This window comes from Mustela nigripes, chromosome 12, assembly GCF_022355385.1.
Source record: "Mustela nigripes isolate SB6536 chromosome 12, MUSNIG.SB6536, whole genome shotgun sequence".
NCBI lineage: Eukaryota > Metazoa > Chordata > Mammalia > Carnivora > Mustelidae > Mustela > Mustela nigripes.
In genome coordinates, this window is record NC_081568.1 from 140,429,326 (window position 1) to 140,448,940 (window position 19,615).

At 41.3% G+C, this 19,615-nt stretch overlaps 1 protein-coding gene and 1 non-coding gene across 2 annotated transcripts in view; both read right to left on the reverse strand.

Annotated features, from left to right (window-relative positions):
• Positions 1-18,086, reverse strand: part of HSD17B4 (hydroxysteroid 17-beta dehydrogenase 4) — a 90,658-nt gene extending 72,572 nt beyond the window's left edge. The window contains exons 1-4 of the mRNA XM_059416072.1: positions 17,926-18,086; positions 12,958-13,011; positions 3,260-3,370; positions 1,280-1,339 (exon numbers count right to left, since the gene is read on the reverse strand). Of these exons, the coding sequence (XP_059272055.1) occupies positions 1,280-1,339; positions 3,260-3,370; positions 12,958-13,011; positions 17,926-17,983 (283 nt within the window). The 5' untranslated portion in view covers positions 17,984-18,086. The remainder of the gene's footprint in view (positions 1-1,279; positions 1,340-3,259; positions 3,371-12,957; positions 13,012-17,925) is intronic.
• On the reverse strand, positions 13,840-13,912 carry TRNAT-UGU (transfer RNA threonine (anticodon UGU)). Its single transcript has one exon. It is a non-coding gene; the product is annotated as a tRNA-Thr (tRNA).
• Positions 18,087-19,615: the final 1,529 nt, after the last annotated feature.

A 19,615-nucleotide genomic window follows, 5' to 3' on the forward strand; every position in this document is an offset into this window, starting at 1 on the left:
AATAATAATAGTAGCAGAAGAGTGCTATCAAAACAGAATTTTATACCTACAGAAAAACAAAACAAAAAACAAAGAAAAATCCTGATTCAGAAGTATCTCACCATGTCAGAGCTTTCCTCTCAAACTTTCATACGTAAAATGTTTCCACCTCCACCTTCTGCCAAAATTCTATCAGCATACAGAATTAACTGTTGCCCAACTCTTAGGTTCTTAGCATTCAATGGAAACGACAAGTCATCCTCATTTAACCTCAGGATTCACTCAGAACTGGTAAAAGTTTAAAAGATTTTTCTTTGCCACTCAAGAGTCGAAATTCCAAAAAGGAAACAGTTAGAGTTAGAAACTGATAGCCTATCTTAATACATAATTGCATTCTCATTATTTAAAAAAAAAAAAAAACAGGAATCACTTTTTAAGGCTCAACCATAATCTTGGGGCTGTTCTCACCCTGTTAACTTCACATCTTTGTGGCCTCTATCCCTCTGTGAAATTGTACGTCAACAAACTCCTTAAGCTCAACCCAACATAACAAGAAAAACAAATCTATTAGACCAAAACAAAAGAAAAAAAGAAAAAAAGGCAGAGGGAGCACATTTGAATTACAAAAATTAATGTTTTCTAGAATGTAAAGATGCTGGGCTTTTCCATAGTTTGCACATTGAGGGAATGTTTCCCTGAAGTAATTCAATAACCTTTTACTAAAAATTAAAAAAAACTTAAAAAAAATTTTTTTACTAAGAATGTGTGGAACTAAGCCAGGAAGATTATCTAGAGAGGGACAAACTCAATGACGCATTTGAAACCCTTCTCAAAAATAAAGATTTTTATTACATATACTTCATCTTAGTTAATTCACAAAGCATTGAATCCTTATGATCCAAATCATAATTATCTAAAAGATTCCATAGGATCCTCTATTGCCAAAAATGTTTCTTTTATAAACACATTTGGGGTAGAATTCAGTTTTCACAAATAAGAAAATGAGAAAATGCTCATAATTTTTCAGGAGTTTTTAAATCCAAAAAACTATGAAACAAACTCAACACATTTTTGCATTAAAAAATGCCACCTGGAGCCTATTGGAAAATAAGGTAGGGTGTGTAAAATAATTAATTTGTAAAAGCAATTGAAAAACTTAGCTATATAAATAACTATAGATAAATAAGTAAAACCTTGGTTATAAAGAAAAGGAATTTTTTATAAACAAAAGAAAAATCAAAAAATTTGTTTAAGAAAGTAGAAGCTGCTCTGTTAGTACATTAACACAAAGAAACATCACCTATTCTTCCAAAAGCTTCTAGTGCTGCCCTCACAATCTTCTCTCCCGCTTCCACTGAATCTGGAGGAAAGGAAAATTAGCACAAAACATCAGTACTGTCCCTCTCAAATAACTCCTAAATTCTGGATCAGAGCACATGACAGACACTATTCACTCAACAGAATTCATTCCCCCAAAACAAATATATATTGCAGGCACATAACAAATTGAAATATAGATGATCTGATGTTACAAAGGAAATGCAGCCCCTAAAACAATTATTTAACCCGCCAAAAAGAAAAAAAAATGGAGAGGGGAATAAAAAAATTTTTGGCCAATACTATCTAATACAACACCGTCTCATACAAATTTCTGTGAGGATGGAAATGTCTTATTTCTGTAGTAATACTGTAGCCACTATCCATGTGTGGCTACTGAGCCCTTGAAATGTGGGCAGTTTAACAAACAAAGTGACTATTTGTTTAATTTGTATTTAATTTTCAATAGTCACAGAGGCACTCCCTCTACAAGATGCAAATCAGAATTGAGAAGGGAGGCCAGGGGTACATGTTTAATTTGAAAAAGCAGGCTCAAAGCTCAATAACTACATATGGAAACAAACCTACTATTTGTACATCACTATATACAAAAAGCAAAGCTCAACAAAATAGAGTGGGCTTTCTTCTTTTCTGCTCATCAGCCTAGGGAGAGACGCTCACGTCCCCAGAGTTGTGTGTCAAATGGCCAGGTATCAACATCCCACTGTCTCTCTCTATATTCTCTGCAATCCCTGTGGAGGAGCCAGGAAATAGATTCCCTTCCCTGAGATCCACAAAGATCTGCCAAAAGAGGCACCCCGCTCAAGAAGGGAGAAGTAGGAGAAGCCTGCATATGCAGGCAAATCTTGGGAGCAGAGTACAGATAAGAGACCTTTGAGAAGTGAGAACCCGACAAGGCCATCCACAGTTTTCTTCACATGCAGGTGCCCAGCCCTTGCCATGGTTATGCAAGCCTCTAATTCTTTGTGTGAAAACCCTTCACACTTGGAAATCTGCAGGGCCTTGTTTTCCTACCTGCATCTTGACTGATTGATATTGGTTGTATACCAACACTACAGGAAGAGGCAAGGGAAGGAGTCTGGAATTTTTCTCATTATAAAATAGATTTTTTTAAACTCCAGAATTTAAAAAAAAAGTTGAAAACATTTTTGTAGATCCTCAGTGAGAAAAGAAGACACTAAAATATCTGTCTCATTACTCCATAGAACACTTAAAACAAATCATATCCTATTTCCCTTCCTTTAAAATTTCAAAATCAAGAGACTGGCAATCTAATTTTACCTCTGGCTAATAAAAAACAATCTAATTTACAGAAAAGTCAATAAGCACTCGTTTTTTAAAGTAAATCTGTTCAAGAAGGTTCCTTACAGATACTATTAGACTCAATACATCAAATGCTGTTTTCCTGGTGGCTTTAATGCCCAACTTTGACTCTTAAGTTTTTATAAAGGAAAGAAAGTCACATATAGCAATGATTACATGTGCAAAATGGAACTTAGTGTTTGGATACCAGAAAGGAGGCATTTTTCTTCTGATGCTACATTACCACACGAATTTTCCTAAAACAATTCTTAAAAGAATCTAATGTCATTCTGTAGAAAATAACCTAAAACCTTTTAGCTAAAACGGGTCTTTCAAAACAAAAGCATATTCCTATCCACATCATTAATAATTTACTGATTTTATCATGTGCTTATTAATAAAAATATTAAATAAACAATATGCTGAAAGTTGACTCGTGAAATAATCTACATCAAAGGTTTTTAAAAGCCTCATATATTATATAAAATAGATAGCCAAACAGATGTGGCTGACTCAGAGAAAATCTAATCTCATAATCACACTGGAATGATGAGACATTTGCCCAATGATTATTAATGTGAGCAACAGCGTGAATTGAAGGAAAAGGCAAAAAACAGCATGGTGCTTTCAAATACCATACCATAGTTGGCCACGGCTTTTCCACCTTTACTTCTTATTTCTTCAACAACCTTATCAGCAGCGGCTAAGGAGCCTTTACTCAATCCCTTCATGTCCCCTCCCAAGTCATTCACTGCAATGCAAAAACAAACAAGAACTCATTTTTAAACCTCAAAATATGAACTGAAATAAAATGCCACTTTGAGTGTATCTCTTCTGTCACCTCCTCCATTCCTTCCCACTCTACCCCTGTCTTCTGTAACATGCCAAGAGATAACATACTTTCAACCATGCTTCTTTGTTTCTAGAGAGAGAGATAAAGCAGCAAAAATATTTAAACGCAGGTTCAGCTCATGAGATTTTAAACTTTGCAATGCTTTTCCTTTTTTGAAAAGAAAAAGAAAATGATTCAACCCACTTTGAGCAAAAAAGAATACTCATAAAACATACTGTATCAGGGTCTACCATGAAAGAAGTAAACATTTGTTAAAAGAGATCAGAAACATATACAGAAGTCATAAGTGTTCAGCCTCTAATTGGTATCATGACTCCACTGTTTGGTGTTTAACAACTGACCATACTCACCGCATTAAGATCTCGCTGTATCCAACTGTACAAACACTGATCAAGCATTTACTATTTGTAAGGAAACTGTACTACTGGGGCGCCTGGGTGGCTCAGTGGGTTAAAGCCTCTGCCTACACCTCAGGTCATGATCCCAGCGTCCTGGGATTGAGCCCCGAATCGGGCTCTCTGCTCAGCGAAAAGCCTGCTTCCTCCTCTCTCTCTCTCTGCCTGCTCTCTGCCTACTTGTGATCTCTGTCTGTCAAATAAATAAATAAAATCTTAAAAAAAAAAAAAAAAGGAAACTGTACTACAGAGGGACACTAAAATGTAGGAGGATGGCACTGGTCCTTAAAGGCTTTCTCATCTACTGAACATTGAGTATGGGTTGGCTAGAGTAATACAAAATTTGCAACAAGTACATAAAGACCAACAGAACTAAATAATGGGGACAAATAAAGTTAGTGTACGTCACAATTTAAGGTAAAATTTACAAAATAACATGCTAAAACTACTAAGAAGATCCACAGATCAATTCCAAATAACTTGAAAAAATAAATAAATAAAAACGCTTCAGATAAATAATTTACATTGCAAAATGAACATTTTTTTTAAGATTTTATTTTTTTACTTGACAGAGATCACAAGTAGGCAGAGAGGCAGGCAGAGACAGAGAGGGGAGGAAGCAGGCTCCCCGCTGAGCAGAGAGCCTGATGAGGGGCTTGATCCCAGGACCCTGAGATCATGGTCTGAGCCGAAGGCAGAGGCTTAACCCACTGAGCCACCCAGGTACCTGCAAAATGAACATTTTGTAATAACATAATTACATAAGTTTAGAGGAACAACAATAAAAAATTAATCCAGAAATGGCACGGTAATATACTAAAATTTAAAGCCGTTTAATACCAAACTGATGTTTGCCACATCTGGGGTAAAAAACAAGATTTTTTTTTTCTTTTAAAGAATCTCTCTCTCTCTCTCTCTCTCTCTTTTTATTCAGGTGTTGGCTGGATGGGGTTGGGTGGTTGAAGATAAGGGAATGAGGCAGGGAAAAAGCCAATGCCAAACCATACTGAACATCTGCTATGTCAAATGTGTTTTCACATAACTTTTTTAAGGAAAAGGGTTTTTCAGAAGGTGGACTGGAATATATTTTTCTACCAGTGTAGTCTTATTGTCTTACTGCAAATAAAAACTGGTATAAAGACACAAAGTAATGGAAAGAGGCTTACATTATTGCTAAAGAGATGAAAAAAGATTCTCAACACTAAACTCTTAATTGTTCATTTCTGTGCAATTACGCAAATGACAGGAAACAACTAGTAAAAAATAGCAGGAGTTTAAGACTCACAGCTAACAGTCTTGTAAGAGCCTTTTTAACTAAGTAAGGCAAAGTTCAAAAGCAAATTGGCGAACGGGATATTTGGAAAGAATTACTCCATTGTGCAATGGAACATTACCCTCAAGTGGAAATTGTTCAAAATGCAACCAAACAGGTTAAGCACTGAAGCTGTGTAAGTAACTGCCTGAGATCAGAGCCATACAGCTAAACAGCATCAGAACAGACTTATTCAAGACAAGGCTCCACATCAGAGTGTACTCAATGAACACTAACCCCATTCATCCTGCCACTGTCACCAGACCTAAATCTCAGAGTGAAAGCCTGGGAGAGCAACAATGGGAAAAGATCGTTTTGCAATTACATGCGAAGAGAAACCTACCCGTACTATGTGACACTGTTACCATTAAACGGATGGCTAAAATTCTAAGCAATAATAATCAAATAGAGTTTTAAAATACCATTTGTACCTCATACTGGTATATGTATACTTGACATTTTCAAAGTACCACTGGGTACACTGCAGCCTTTGATCTCCACAGAGTTTTTGAAATCTCCACAGAGTTTTGAAACAGAACAGCTGTTTCCAGTTTCACAGATGAGAAAAGTTGGGAAGGCCTAGGGAACATGCCAGAGGAGCCAAGGCTGTAGGAAATGGCAAAATCCAGACTAGAACCTACACCTACCACAAAGCCACTCTGTTCCTCTAACATTGGAAGCAAGTTTCTTTTATCCAAAACAGAACACAATTTTTTCCACTAAACCAAAAGGGAACAACACAGAGTTGCCATACTCTTTCCATTGTTAGCCTGGAAGATACACTCACTCTCCTTTATCAGAAAGCTTCTCCAGAGCAGCCATCAGTGTTTCTAAATATGTGAAGGGGCACAAAGTGCAGTGGTAGTTTAGAAAGCAGGGTCTTAAATTAGGTTCCTGTACCTGATTTTCTTTGTCTGAATAACAGGATGGCATCAAAGGATCCTTACTGAGAGAAGAAATGGAAAATGAGAAACTGATCATCCCGAGTTCAGTCATTGGACCTCTTCTCCTGCTCATCTGTACTCACTACCCAGGTGCTGTAATTCAGTCTCCTGGCTTTGGATACCATCTATAAACCGAGAATATTCAGACTGATGTAGTTGCAACCTGTCCCCCAACGACATCGGCTTGTAGGCCACTGTCTACTGAGTATCTCCTTCTGAAAGTCTAGCAGGAACATCTCCTCCCTCCCCATCTGACCCTCCTGTGGTCTTTCCCTATCTCAGTAAACGGCCTCTCAATATTCCTCCTTCCCTCGCAACCCACATCGGCAAAACAGCAAACCCCGCCCTATCTACCTTCAAAATATACCTAGAATTTAACCTCTTTGCCCCACCTCCACCCCTACGACCTATTTAAATCACCACTCTCTCTTCTGTGGATTATTGCAGTAACTTGATAGGACTCTCTGCTTTAATGGAAAAATCATTAAGATGCCCAAGGAGAGTTAATGGTACGAAAGCCCCAGAGACCTCACCATCCTTCCCCACCTGCATTCTTGCTCCCCCACTGTTATTCTCTACACAGCAATCAGAACCATCCACTTAGAGCTTAAATCAGATCAGACTGTTGCTCTATTTACACTCACCAATGGCTCCCCATCTCCAACAGGGTAAAAGCTGGTCCGGGCTCAGAGCTAAAGGATCTTCTGCAATCTGGCTCTCCGCAACCTCTCTGTTCTCATCTCCCGGTTTTGTCCCCTTTGATGACCTTGCTCCAGCTGCACTGGCCCTCTGACTGACCCTGAACACAAATGAGCCTACTCCTGACCCAAGACTGATGCACTCACTAGCTGGGCCCCCATCACAGGTTCCTGGGCCCCACATCTCAGTGGCACAATCCCTCCCTGCCCCCAGGTCCCTCCTCAGAGTTCTCTTCCAGGCCATTCACTAAGATTCTTTCTCCACAAAACTCTTAGTTAGCTGACAGAGTTTTACATAAGTATTTACTGTGTTTCCCCAAAGCTCCCCCCTCCAAACTAGAATGTAAGCTCTGTGAAAACAGGGACCCCATCTATTCTATCCCCCACTCTATTCCTTCGGCTCCTAGAACAGGCTTGCTACATGACAAGCACCCAATAAATAACTGTTGGATCAATAAAGGAGTCTATGTGATGATATCTACTAACTGTATAAAGAATTTTTAATTTTTCTATCATTTAAAAATTATAAACAACCCGGGGCTATAGTAGAGCTATCTTTAAAAGGTTGCCTCCCAACACCTGGGTTCGTGAAAGTCCTAAGAAGCATCTGGGGAAGGTGTGGGCATTGTATGTATAGCTCATTTATAAGCTGGAATCCACACATACCTTCTTGCGATCCTTCTCCATGTGTCATATAACCCATTCACTTAATCAGCATGTTATGTCCTTTTTTCCCATTTATTTATTTATTTATTTATTTATAAATAAGCCATTTAATTTAAATTCCAGTTAGTTGGCATACAGCGCAATATTGGTTTCAGGAGAAGAGTTCATCACTTACACACAACACCCAATGCCCATCACCACAAGTGCCCTCCTTAATATCTATCCCCCATCTAGCCCATCCCCCACCCACCTTCTTCCATCGCCTCTCACTTTCTTCTCCATAGTTGAGTCTCTCGTGATTTATTTCCCTCTCTTTCTCCCTCTCCTACATTCGTGCATTTTCTTTCTTAAATTCCACATGAATGGAATCACCTGTTACTTGTCCTTCTCTGATTGACTCATTTCACTGAGCACAGCACGCTCTCCCTCCATCCACATCACTGCAAATGGCAAGATGCCATTCTTTTTGATGGCTGGGTAGTATTCCTGTGTGTGTGTGTGTGTGTGTGTCTTTGTTATCCACTCATCACTCGATGGGCATGTGGGCTGTTTCCATAGTTTGGCTATTGTTGATAATGCTGCTCTAAACATCACGGTGCATGTACTCCTTCGAATACATTCTTTGGGTAAATACTTACTAGTGCAATTGCCGGATGGAAGGGTAACTCTGTTTTCAGCTTGGTGAGGAACTCCCGTATCATTCCCCGGAGTGGCTGCACCAGCTTCAGCATGTATGTCTTAAGTGATCGCTAAGCAAAGCACTGAGTTTACACTGGAGAGAATACATCAGTGCCTAAGGTAGACCCTTTTCTTTAAGGATCTAAAATAGAAACACGTTATATATAAGGAGGCTAGGATGCCCTTGCCTGAGCAAGACCTCAGGCTCACTTGGACATTCTAGGTCCTAAGCAAAGGGCCTCACACACGGCAGGCAGTCCCTACCATTGGCGCCATTCTTTTCCCTTTACAAAGGCCTTTAGTATTCTTTGTTTTTGTTTTTTTAAGATTTTATTTATTTATCTGACAGAGAGAGAGACAACAAGAGAGGGAACACAAGCAAGGGGAGTAGGAAAGGGAGAAGCAGGACCTCCGGCCAAGCAGGGAGCCCCACGCGGGGCTCAAGCCCAGGACCCCGGCACCATGACCAGAACTACAGGCACAGCCCAACAGCTGAGCCACCCAGGTGCCCAGGCCTTTAGTTTTTTGTTTCTGTTTTTTTTTATTTTATAAACATATAATGTGTCATTAGCCCCAGGGGTACAGGTCTGTGAGTCACCAGGTTTACACACTTCACAGCACTCACCATAGCACATACCCTCCCCAATGTCCACAATCCCACTACCCTCTCCCGACCCCCTCCCCCCATCAACACTCAGTTTCTTTTGTGAGATTAAGAGTCTCTGATGGTTTGTCTCCCTCCCAATCCCATCTTGTTTCATTTATTCTTTTCCTACCCTCCAAACCCCCCATGTTGCATCTCTACTTCCTCGTATCAGGGAGATCATATGATAGTTGTCTTTCTCCACTTGACTTATTTCACTAAGCATAATACCCTCTAGTTCCATCCACGTCATCGCAAATGACAAGATTTCATTTCTTTTGATGGCTGCATAGTATTCCATTGTGTGTATATATACCACATCTTCTTGATCCATTCATCTGTTGATGGACATCTAGGTTCTTTCCATAGTTTGGCTATTGTGGACATTGCTGCTATAAACATTCAGGTGCACGTGCCCCTTTGGATCACTACGTTTGTATCTTTAGGGTAAATACCGAGTAGTGCAATTGCTGGGTTATAGGGTAGTTCTATTTTCAACTTTTTGAGGAACCTCCATGCTATTTTCCAGGGTGGCTGCACCAGCTTGCATTCCCACCAACAGTGTAGGAGGGTTCCCCTTTCTCCGCATCCTCGCCAGCGGGGATTTTCTGACTTGTTAATTTTAGCCATTCTGACTGGTGTGAGGTGGTATCTCATTGTGGTTTTGATTTGTATTGCCCTGATGCCAAGTGATGTGAAGCATTTCTTCATGTGTCTGTTAGGCCTTTAGTTTTTGATGTCACTTAATCCCCACCATAATTCTCAAAGTTTGATAAGGTGGCTACTAAAGTGTAAGAGATCATATGGTTGGGCAGCATAGCCAGGACTGGAAGCCCAACCTGACTTGGAAGGCAGTGTTTTTCCCACCACCGTTTCCCTTTCAGCTGTGAGGATCACACAGGGCTTGGAAACACAGACTCTGTCATCAGGCCCTGGGAACCTAAGAGTCTTCTTTACCAGCCACTGTGTAACAGCAGCACAGGCAAGCAATCATGCCCATCTTAAAGGATTGTGATTTCAATGACCGAAGGTGCTCCTTCTCCAGTTCAAGAACTGAAAAGGTTCTGCCTTTCTAATGGTCAAGAGAGGTTCTTCCTGCTGAGTCATCTTTCTGCTCATGCCCTCAAGAGAAAACTTAAAACTCGGAGTCCTGCCTATGGCTCCTGAGAAAAGTCCAAAAAATTCCAGTGTCAACACTCACAGGCATGTAAAACCATTTCCTGTAAGATATAATTTAGACAACACTGAACATCCCTTGTTGTAACCAGTTCTTATACCCAGACTGCAATCTCCCACAATTCTTTCTATTATGGGATATAAAACACAGCAATCATATTAACATGAAGTCAGAGAGTATCCTTTGTGATGCTTGGCCAAGGGATTTCCCCTGGCCAAAGAAACAGGAGTGGCAGTGGCAAGCTAAGAAGAGACTTAGGAGCCATCATGGATCCACTGGTTTCCTCCCTCCGTCCCAAGAACAACAATGTCCCAGACAGAAGCTGCTCCTTTAGCTCGGATCCTGAAATTAGGAAGACACTGAGAGCAGAGACACAGTTGACTGGACGCTAAAAGGCCACAAAAGCATGAAATAATTCTTTACTATTATCAGACATTGAGATTTGTGTGTTAACCCAGCATAAGCCAGCATAAGGTGACTTACATGAGAAACAAACTACTCTACCCTTTTGGTCTTACTTCTTAAGGAACTCTGAGCTAGTCATAACATTAGGAGGAATCACTTTTTCATAGACAAGATACTCTGATGTCATACCCACCCAGGTTTATTTATTCCTCTACTTTTTCTTACTCATGTAAAAAATACACTGGGCAGAACAAAAATTAACAAAGAAGAAACAGTAGTGTGTGTAATGCAAGCTAGAAACAGGTATCTGAAAAGCTAAAACTAGGGGGTAGCAGTGGCCAGGGAGGAACACAACTTGCAGCTGGTCTAGAAAGTTCACAGGTAGGTCACAAAAAAAAAAAACAGTAGAAAAAAATCCACCAAAAGCTAAGCCATTGGGCGCCTGGATGCCTCAGTGGGTAAAAGCTCTGCCTTCGGCTCAGGTCATGATCCCAGGTCCTGGGATCAAGCCTTGAGTAGGGCTCTCTGCTCAGCAGGGAGCCTGCTTCCTCCTCTCTCTCTCTGCCTGCCTCTCTGCCTACTTGTAATTTCTCTCTGTCAAATAAATAAATAAATCTTTAAGAAAAAAAAAAAAGCTAAGCCATTTCAACAGACTGACTTTCCCCTTAACCAAACGAAATCTGGCTCTTCAGCCAAGTATGACAAATGATTTTGCAAGCCCTTAACCAAACAAAATCTGGCTCTTCAGCCAAGTACAACAAATGATTTTGCAAGACACAGAACCTGTCCTGCTGTACTTCACCAGCACTTGCTGCAATGACAAAATAAAAAGACATACAAGACCTCTTTCTCTTTTTGTTAGAATTTTAAAGCTCCTGTTCTGAATTTAATAAACTCAACAGTAAGAGATCAATACAGGAAAAATGACCCACATGAACACACGATGCTGTAAAGTTTTTACAAAATAAGTTTATAAACTAAGATTGTATCTTAATCCCACACAAAAAAAGGAATTTATTTGACCAATCTCAAAAGACATACCTTCCCCACCCCAACCCCCTCCAAGAAGAGTCTATGTCAAACAACAAAAAAGGACCAGTGAACAAAGTACCTTCTCTGCACAAGGAAATAGTCTAGGTCCTTTAGAAGATACAGAAGATAAAACCCACACAGACCTGAGCAGGAAAAAAAGGTAACTAAATCAAAAGTTATAGGGTAAAAATATTAAGCAGCAGCAACAGAAATAAGAGAAAAAACAGGAACATGGGACTATGGACCTTGACAATGAAGCATCTTGCGAAAATCTGGCAAAAGGGGCCTGAACGGAGCCCACGCCCTCTGGCTAAATACCAAAATAACAAAACTGGTGCTTGCCACAAGGGGCAGAGATATGCCTTTAAACAAGGAACATCCAAAGATTCTATGTCCCTTACATAAAGATAAGCTACATATCCACCTGAGGGAGAAGAGTATAATTAAATGTCCTGCTTGCATGTTCTTTATCTAGAAAACCAGGGTGCCTGCTTACCCTTTTCTTATACATGTCTCCAAACACAAATTGGGGGAAATTTATCTCTCTCTGTGCCTTAGTAAGAGGTAGAAAAACGGTCATTATTAAGCCCTTGTGGGCCAACAATTTTATCTCAACAAAGAGACTAGTAAATACTAGGCCCTATCGTCTGCTCTACCTACTATGTATCCTGCACTGAGCACTCGTTCAGTTACTGTCCAACAAGGCTTGGCGGCAGACAAATCCACTCCCGCGTGCATACCACATCATGCCAGACCAAAACATTTAAATTATTAAAACCTCGCACCTTGTGATCCTTCAATGCAGCGTCTTCCAACTGATGACCATAATAAAATTCATCCAACTGTCCCTTCAATGAAAACTTTAAAGATTTGTTGGTAAAAACTTCCCGAGGAAAAATTTTGATGAAAGAGATTTAAAAAGAAACAAAAAAAGAAAAAAGAAACATACTTTGGATTCCCTGAATCCAAACTTCTTATTTTTATCAATATATTTATACTTAAAGGGATTCATTCTGCATCAGCCTTCTGTCTCAAAAAATTACAGCTCACAGTTTACCAAATTCAAGAATTTCCTTCTGTACAATGAATGGGTGACCACCTTATCAATTCTGTTCAGCTTCAGACTCTGCGGAACTAGTCTACTTTAAAAAAGTAAATTAGATGGGGCGCCTGGGTGGCTCAGTGGGTTAAAGCCTCTGCCTTCGGATCAGGTTGTGATCCCAGAGTCCTGGGATCAAGCCCAGCATCAGGCTCCCTGCTCAGCGGGGAGCCTGCTTCCTCCTCTCTCTCTGCCTGCCTCTCCGCCTATTTGTGATCTCTGTCAAATAAATAAATAAAATCTTTAAAAACAAAACAAAAAAAAAAGTAAATTAGAAAGTCAGCCTCAAGGAGGAATACTTTTGCCAGCAGAAGAAATAATGAGGATGAAATCTGACATTGACAAATGATTTCACATAAAGACAAAGGTGACTGACTTGTGTGGACGGTACTTTCAATCCCAGCTACTCGTTAAAAAGGAAATTTTATCAACTTACCAACAACGAATGCTCCTCTTTCTGCAAAAGCCAGGGCATAGGATCGGCCCAGTCCTAAAAAAAAAAAAAAAAAAAAAAGGCATCAAGAGAGTTGAACAAATGTTAGCAATTTTGGGGTCCATTCAAATCAACCCCTATTTTAAAGTAACCGGCAAGGGGTGCCTGGGTGGCTCAGTGGGTTAAGCCTCTGCCCTTTGGCTCAGATCATGATCTCAGGGTCCTGGGATCCAGCCCCGCTTTGGGCTCTCTGCTCGGCGGAGAGCCTGCTTCCCCCCACTCTCTGCCTGCCTCTCTACCTACTTGTGATCTGTCAAATAAATAAATAAATAATCTTTAAAGTAAGTGGCCAGCAATTAACTACATTATAATGATAGGACTCTCCCCATCTAGCTCACCCTCTTCTATTTACAGAGGTCAGAAAGCTTAAAACCGTATTTTCCACCTATTCTGCCCACCATTTCCCAACCTCCTACCCCGATGCTAGGAGGCTCCAAGGTTCCACCGTTAAAGGCATTTCCACTTCTGGAAGGTGGAAATGAGCCAAGTTAGCTTATGGTGACTTCTGGCTGTCACCACTGGTTAAGGAGCTGCTTTCCGAAATCTTCCCAGGTATTAAGAAACAGTGTGTGTAGTTCTTGATTGAGCTCCCTCTTGATCAAGCTCCAGCTGGCAGCTTCCACTCTTTAGACCCTTGGTACTGTGTGGCTATTTGGACTGTAGCAGTTCCAACAGCAGCCCCCGAGTTAGGAATTCCCTCCTGAACCAGTTACGATGGTTCCACAAGTCATTGCAAGACAAAATGTCAAATACCCAACTGCCTGTAGTAGTTTTGTTTTGTTTTGTTTTTTAATTCTTTAATTTTATTTTTTTAAGTAGACTCTATGCCCAACATGGGGCTTGAACTCATGACCCTGAGATTACAAGTCACATGCTCCACCCACTGAGCTAGCCAGGCATCCCCTAAATACCTGTATTAAATCCTTTCCTGCTTCAAATATCTAATGATTTCTATATCCTGTACCAAACCTTGACTACACAATTACCAAACACAAAAAATATTTATTTCAGACTCAGAGGTACAAGGTGTAAATTTGTTATCCAAAATATATACATATACTTATATAGGTTTTAGAGGTACAGAGTATCTCAGGATAAATATATATGAAATGGCAATTATGAAGTTACCTCTGGAAAGAGAACTGTGTAACTAGCAGCCAAGGGTGGAAGACTTACTTCTATATTATTTAAATCATTTTAACATATATATATCTTTTTCATTTAAATTACCTGATAAATTTAATTAGTAGCTTATATTTAATTTAAATTGATAAAGCAGCATACAAATAACAAATTAAGATTGCTAAAAGTATCAGGCTCTTCTAAAAAGAACCCAAAAATATAAAAATTTTCCAAAACTGAAATATATCACCAAATAACTTATTTTAGAAGCTAATTCACTTTGAATGGGTAAGAGAGACTTTAGCCAGACACTCAAGGGAGGCTATCTGTTAAGTGTCTGCCTTCGGCTCAGGTCATGATCCTGAAGTCCTGGGATCGAGCCCCCCATCTGGCTCCCAGGGAGCCTGCTTCTCCCTCTGCCTGCTGCTCCCCTTGCTTGTGCGTGCTCTTTCTCCAAGTAAATAAATAAATCTTTAAAAAAAAAAGGGAAAAAGTCTTCAGCCAATACATGTAACTTAAGTCCTCTCATATCTTATCAGATCAAGGCTGAAGCACGTGTTCTAAACATTGTTGTTTTTAAGGAAATCAAAGGTTTATGACCAGAAGATCCTGGAATGCAAAATTAATGGTAACACAATAGAAAATCAATGGATGAAAGGAATGGGGTGAGTCGCTGGTAGAGAGAGTGACCTAATTTAATAAGAGAACTGTCTCAACTTAAAATCAAGTTATATAGTTCTCTCAAAAAATAATGTAAATGATGTTCCTTTATCATCAAGGCCGGTATAAACTATACACAAATCTGCATATAAAGTCAAAAGTGACAGTCTCCTTTCTTTTCCCTCCAACCCCACTAACTCATTAACAGATTAGGAAGGACCCTTGCATAGTGTTTATATAAACATTATTTAATACTTTATGTCCATTAGTCTGCCTCTCCAATTAAACTAGAACGTCCTTGACAGCTGAGACTGAATATGTCACGCTTTTGTATTTCCCACACAACCCAGCACAGCTTCAGAGTCAAAGGCACAAAAAGTTAAATCCAAGAGCCTCCATTTCATCATAATCTCTTAATTCCCTCACATCTTCCTAATTCTTAATTCTCTTCTCACCCACACCTAAATTCACTGCCAATCACTCTTCTTCATTTCTTTTTTTATTTGACCTTAATTTCTTTAACACTGTCAAATCTCAGTTGACTCTTAACTCAAACTGCTCATTTAGGGTTAGGTAGTTTACACTCCTAAGTTAACAACAAAGCCCCTGAAAATAGCTCCCTAGACTATTTCCCTTTCCAGCTTTACTCAGAATCTCCAGCTACTCACACACTTCTCACTAGTTCCAGATGCAAAATCTGTGCTCTCAAAACCCTCTGAAATTCAAAATGACTGGACTTCCTTCCTTCTTCCATGGCCCAAATCCTCAACTTTCAACAGTTACATTCCCAACAACCACTTCAGTCAATCAATAAATGGCTATTATACCCTGTTATTCCCGTTATACCACCAACCACGGCAAAATACTCCAGCTGAAGTACTGTGCTTGGCTTGATAAGCACAGAGAATTGTGTGGACAATCCTATAACTCTCCTTCCAGGTCTCCCAATAAACTAATCTGTATTTCAAGCTAAACAACAGCACCTGAATAGTGCAAATATATATATATAGATTTTTTTTTTTAAGATTTTACTTATTGATTTGAGAGACAGAGCACAACCAAGGTAAGCAGCAGAGGGAGAGGGAGAAGTAGGCTCCCTGCTAAGCAGGGAGTCCGACTCAGTCCCAGGACCCTGGTATCATAACCAAAGCCAAAGGCTGACACCCAGGTACCCTGATAAATTTCTCTTATCTGTAGAATAGGAGTGGGTTGGAGTCAAACTAATTCTCAAATCAGGCCCTGCAGGCATTCATGGATACCCTCCTGGGATGTTCAGCACTGACTCAGTTATATGGGTATGAATCTCTAAATGAGAAACCCAAGACCTCAAGGACAAGTCTCCATGATAGGAATGCAACTTGATCTCTGTCTCCGTTTTTCAATGATGACCTAGGACAGTCTCAACTTCACTACAAAATTATTTATCTCCCTCAGATCAGCAAGAGTTGGTGACCATACCATAATCCAGGCAAGGGAAAGTCTGCAGGGCTCTATAAACAGGAGGTACTAAGTCCATTATTGTCTACTCACAACTCATTAATGATTCACAAGATCAGTTTAGGAGATTACAATGTGCATTTACTTAGTGAAATAGAAAATTTTAGAGGGTACTTCATTTACCATGTATCATGTCATGAATGGTGTATTGGGTGTCCTGGGTCATGGTGCAAAAGGTATTTCAAACTGCAAATCACTCACTATTTAAACAGGCTTACAACACTCAATGCATCACTTAATTATTTCCATCAAAGGCAAAGTGTAAACAAAATGCTCTCCAGGGGCACCTGGGTGGCTCTGTTGGTTAAGCAACCAACTCTTGATCTCCCCTCAGGTCTCAAGCTCAGGGTCATCAGCTCAAGCCCAGCACTGGGCTCCAAGCTGGGCATGGAGCCTACTTTAAAAAAAAAAAAAAAAGAAAGAAACTAAAGAAAGAAGGTTTCCCAAAAACATAGGATCATTTTAGGATGAATATAGCTATGGGTATAAAATTCTTGGCCACCAATTAAGACTAAAAGCAACTTGGGAATGGGGGCATTAGAATCTATCAACAAAGACGTGAAGATACAAATAGATTAACTGACAATTCCACTGTTGTGACTTTTAATACACAATTTAAATTAATTACATATTAGGTCTATTCTAGATAGAAGGTACCAGCCATGGGAATCAAAGGCAAAGAAGGTCAAGATCCCAACACCTGGGGGTTAGAGCGGTCACCCGCTGGTGGGAAATAGCATATAATCACAGGACAGACAACCACCATGGGTATGAGCGGTTTTCCTCTTTTTTTTTTTTTTTCCTCCTTCAAGAATAGGGTTTTTCCACCTAACAAATCTCCATTCTGATCTGGCCCACTCCAGAAATATCCACCCCCCCCCGCCCCCCGCCAAGTTTCTGTTGTTCCTATCCCACGCCCACCCTAACACCTGCCTGACTCCCGCAGGCATTCTGAGTTTACAACTCGCACCAAGAGCCCAGCCTGTCCACTACAGTGTTTGGCTAGATAAGCACACACACTCCAACGAGAAGACACTCCCCAGACACCCCTCTCTAAAGAAGAACCTCTCATAGGCTTAGAACCCTGTGAAAGAGGAAGAGAAACACTGCACAGCTGACTTTTCAAAGGCAAGGGGCTGCCATCCCTCCTCCTCTGGGGGTGACTCCTGTCGCGCCTGGCTTTTCCACCGCCTTCCGAGGACTCGACAAGAGGCCTCAGGCGAGAAGAGAGGCGACCCAGCATCAGTGAGAACTTTTATCGAGTCCTGACCACCGCAGGGCAGCCCGGCCCCTCTCTCTCTCTTGCAGGACCCCCGGGGGCCTTGGGAAGCTGCACGGGACTCTGACAGGGCGGCGGGGGGGGGGGTTCTGGACTCAACGCCGGCCAGGCCCACCTCTCCCTCCTCGGCAGAGTCGGCACCTCGAGAACGGCCGTTACCCGCCCTCCCACCCGGCCCACCGGTCCCCTGGCTGGTTCTTCACGCCGCCTTCACCCGGCCCCCACCGCCGCCCCATCACCGCCCGCAGCCCCCGGGACAGCAGCTGCGGCTGCGCGTGGAGTCCGGGACGAGAAGGGGGGCTCCGGGCGCCAAGGCTAGGCGGGCGTCCGCTCTCCGGCTTTCGCGTGCTCACCTCCCCCCGCGCCGGTGACCAGTACCACCCGCCCGTCGAAACGCAGCAGCGAGGCCATGAGTCCAGCCTGCTGCGACACAGACACACAAGCCGAATCGCTGCAGCTCCCCCTGCGACACGCCGAGGAAAGATGGCATGGAAGGGGAGGGATGGGAGTGACCTGAGGGCTTCAGGGAAGGAAAAGGACGCACTTCCAAGTGCGCCTGCGCGGGAATCCCTTGGAACTCTGGGAAATGTAGTCCAGTGGGAAATGTAGTCCAGGGCCTCGGAGAACCTTTTTAAGAGGTTTGACTTTAAAGGTCCACTTTCGCTGTTAAAAGTAATGGGATCCTCGAGGACCTGTGTGGTAAATGGCTGACAGGGCACCAAACGTACATCCATTCTCCTATCATTTTGTCATTCATTCAACAAGTGTTTTCTGGACTTAGGCGCTAGCCTAAAGAAATAGGACGCAGCCCCTATTTTTTTTTTAAGATTTTATTTATTTATTTGACACAGAGAGAGAGATCACAAGTAGGCATAGCAGCAGGCAGAGAGAGAGGGGGAAGCAGGCTTCCTGCCAAGCGAGAGCCCGATGTGGGGCTCGATCCCAGGACCCTGAGACCATGACCTGAGTTAACCCACTGAGCCACCCAGGTGCCCCGCAGCCCCTATTTTTAAATAACTTTCAGGCATAGACCCGAAGGAAAAAAAGGCACCCCTTACCAATGAGTAAAGATTTGTTAGAATGTAACCCCTGAATCTCGTGCATGAAAATCATCCAAGAACTGTTAAAAACAGAGTCGTGAACCCTCACACTGACCTCCCAATAGAATCTCTGGGGACCAAAAAAAAAAAGGCTTCTAACAAGTGCTTCTAAATGATCTCTGCGTTTTTTTTTTTTTTTTAAGATTTTATTTATTTATTTGACAGAGAGAGATCACAAGTAGGCAGAGAGGCAGGCAGAGAGAGAGAGAGAGAGGAGGAAGCAGGCTCCCTGCTAAGCAGAGAGCCCAATGCGGGATTCGATCCCAGGACCCTGAGATCATGACCTGAGCCAAAGGCAGCGGCTTAACCCACTGAGCCACCCAGGCACCCTGATCTTTGCTTTTGAATATTGAGAAAAGTCATATGTTGTATTTCATTCATTTAACAATTATTAAGCATCTATGGGTGGAAGGCACAAGTTTCCAGATGAATAAGTTCCTCCAGAGCTATTCAAAGTTATTAAAGGTAAACCCTTCATAGCAAAGCAGCATGATTGAACATATGATAAATCTGCACAGGTCTGCTAATCGTGTGTGGAGAACAAAGGGAAAAGAAATGTAGAAAAATTATATCTCTTTACAGCTTGCAGCCCACTGACAAATACTGGAGGCAGGCTGAGTGACCTTGCTCAAGGAACTCAGCTGCTTTAGTGTTAGTACTCTCAACAGTAGCCAAACTATTTGGAAAGAGCCCAAATACCCAAATACACATACACACACACACACATACACACACAAGAATAGGACTCAGCCATCAAAAAGAATGAAATCTTGCCATTCGCAATGATGTGAATGTAGCTAGAGTACATTAAGCTAAGCGAAATAAGTCGGAGAAAGACAAATACCACAGGATTTCACTCATACGTGAAATTTAACGTAAATTATTTATACGTGAAATTTAAATTAGTGAGAGGGAAACAAATCATGAGAGACTCTTAACTATA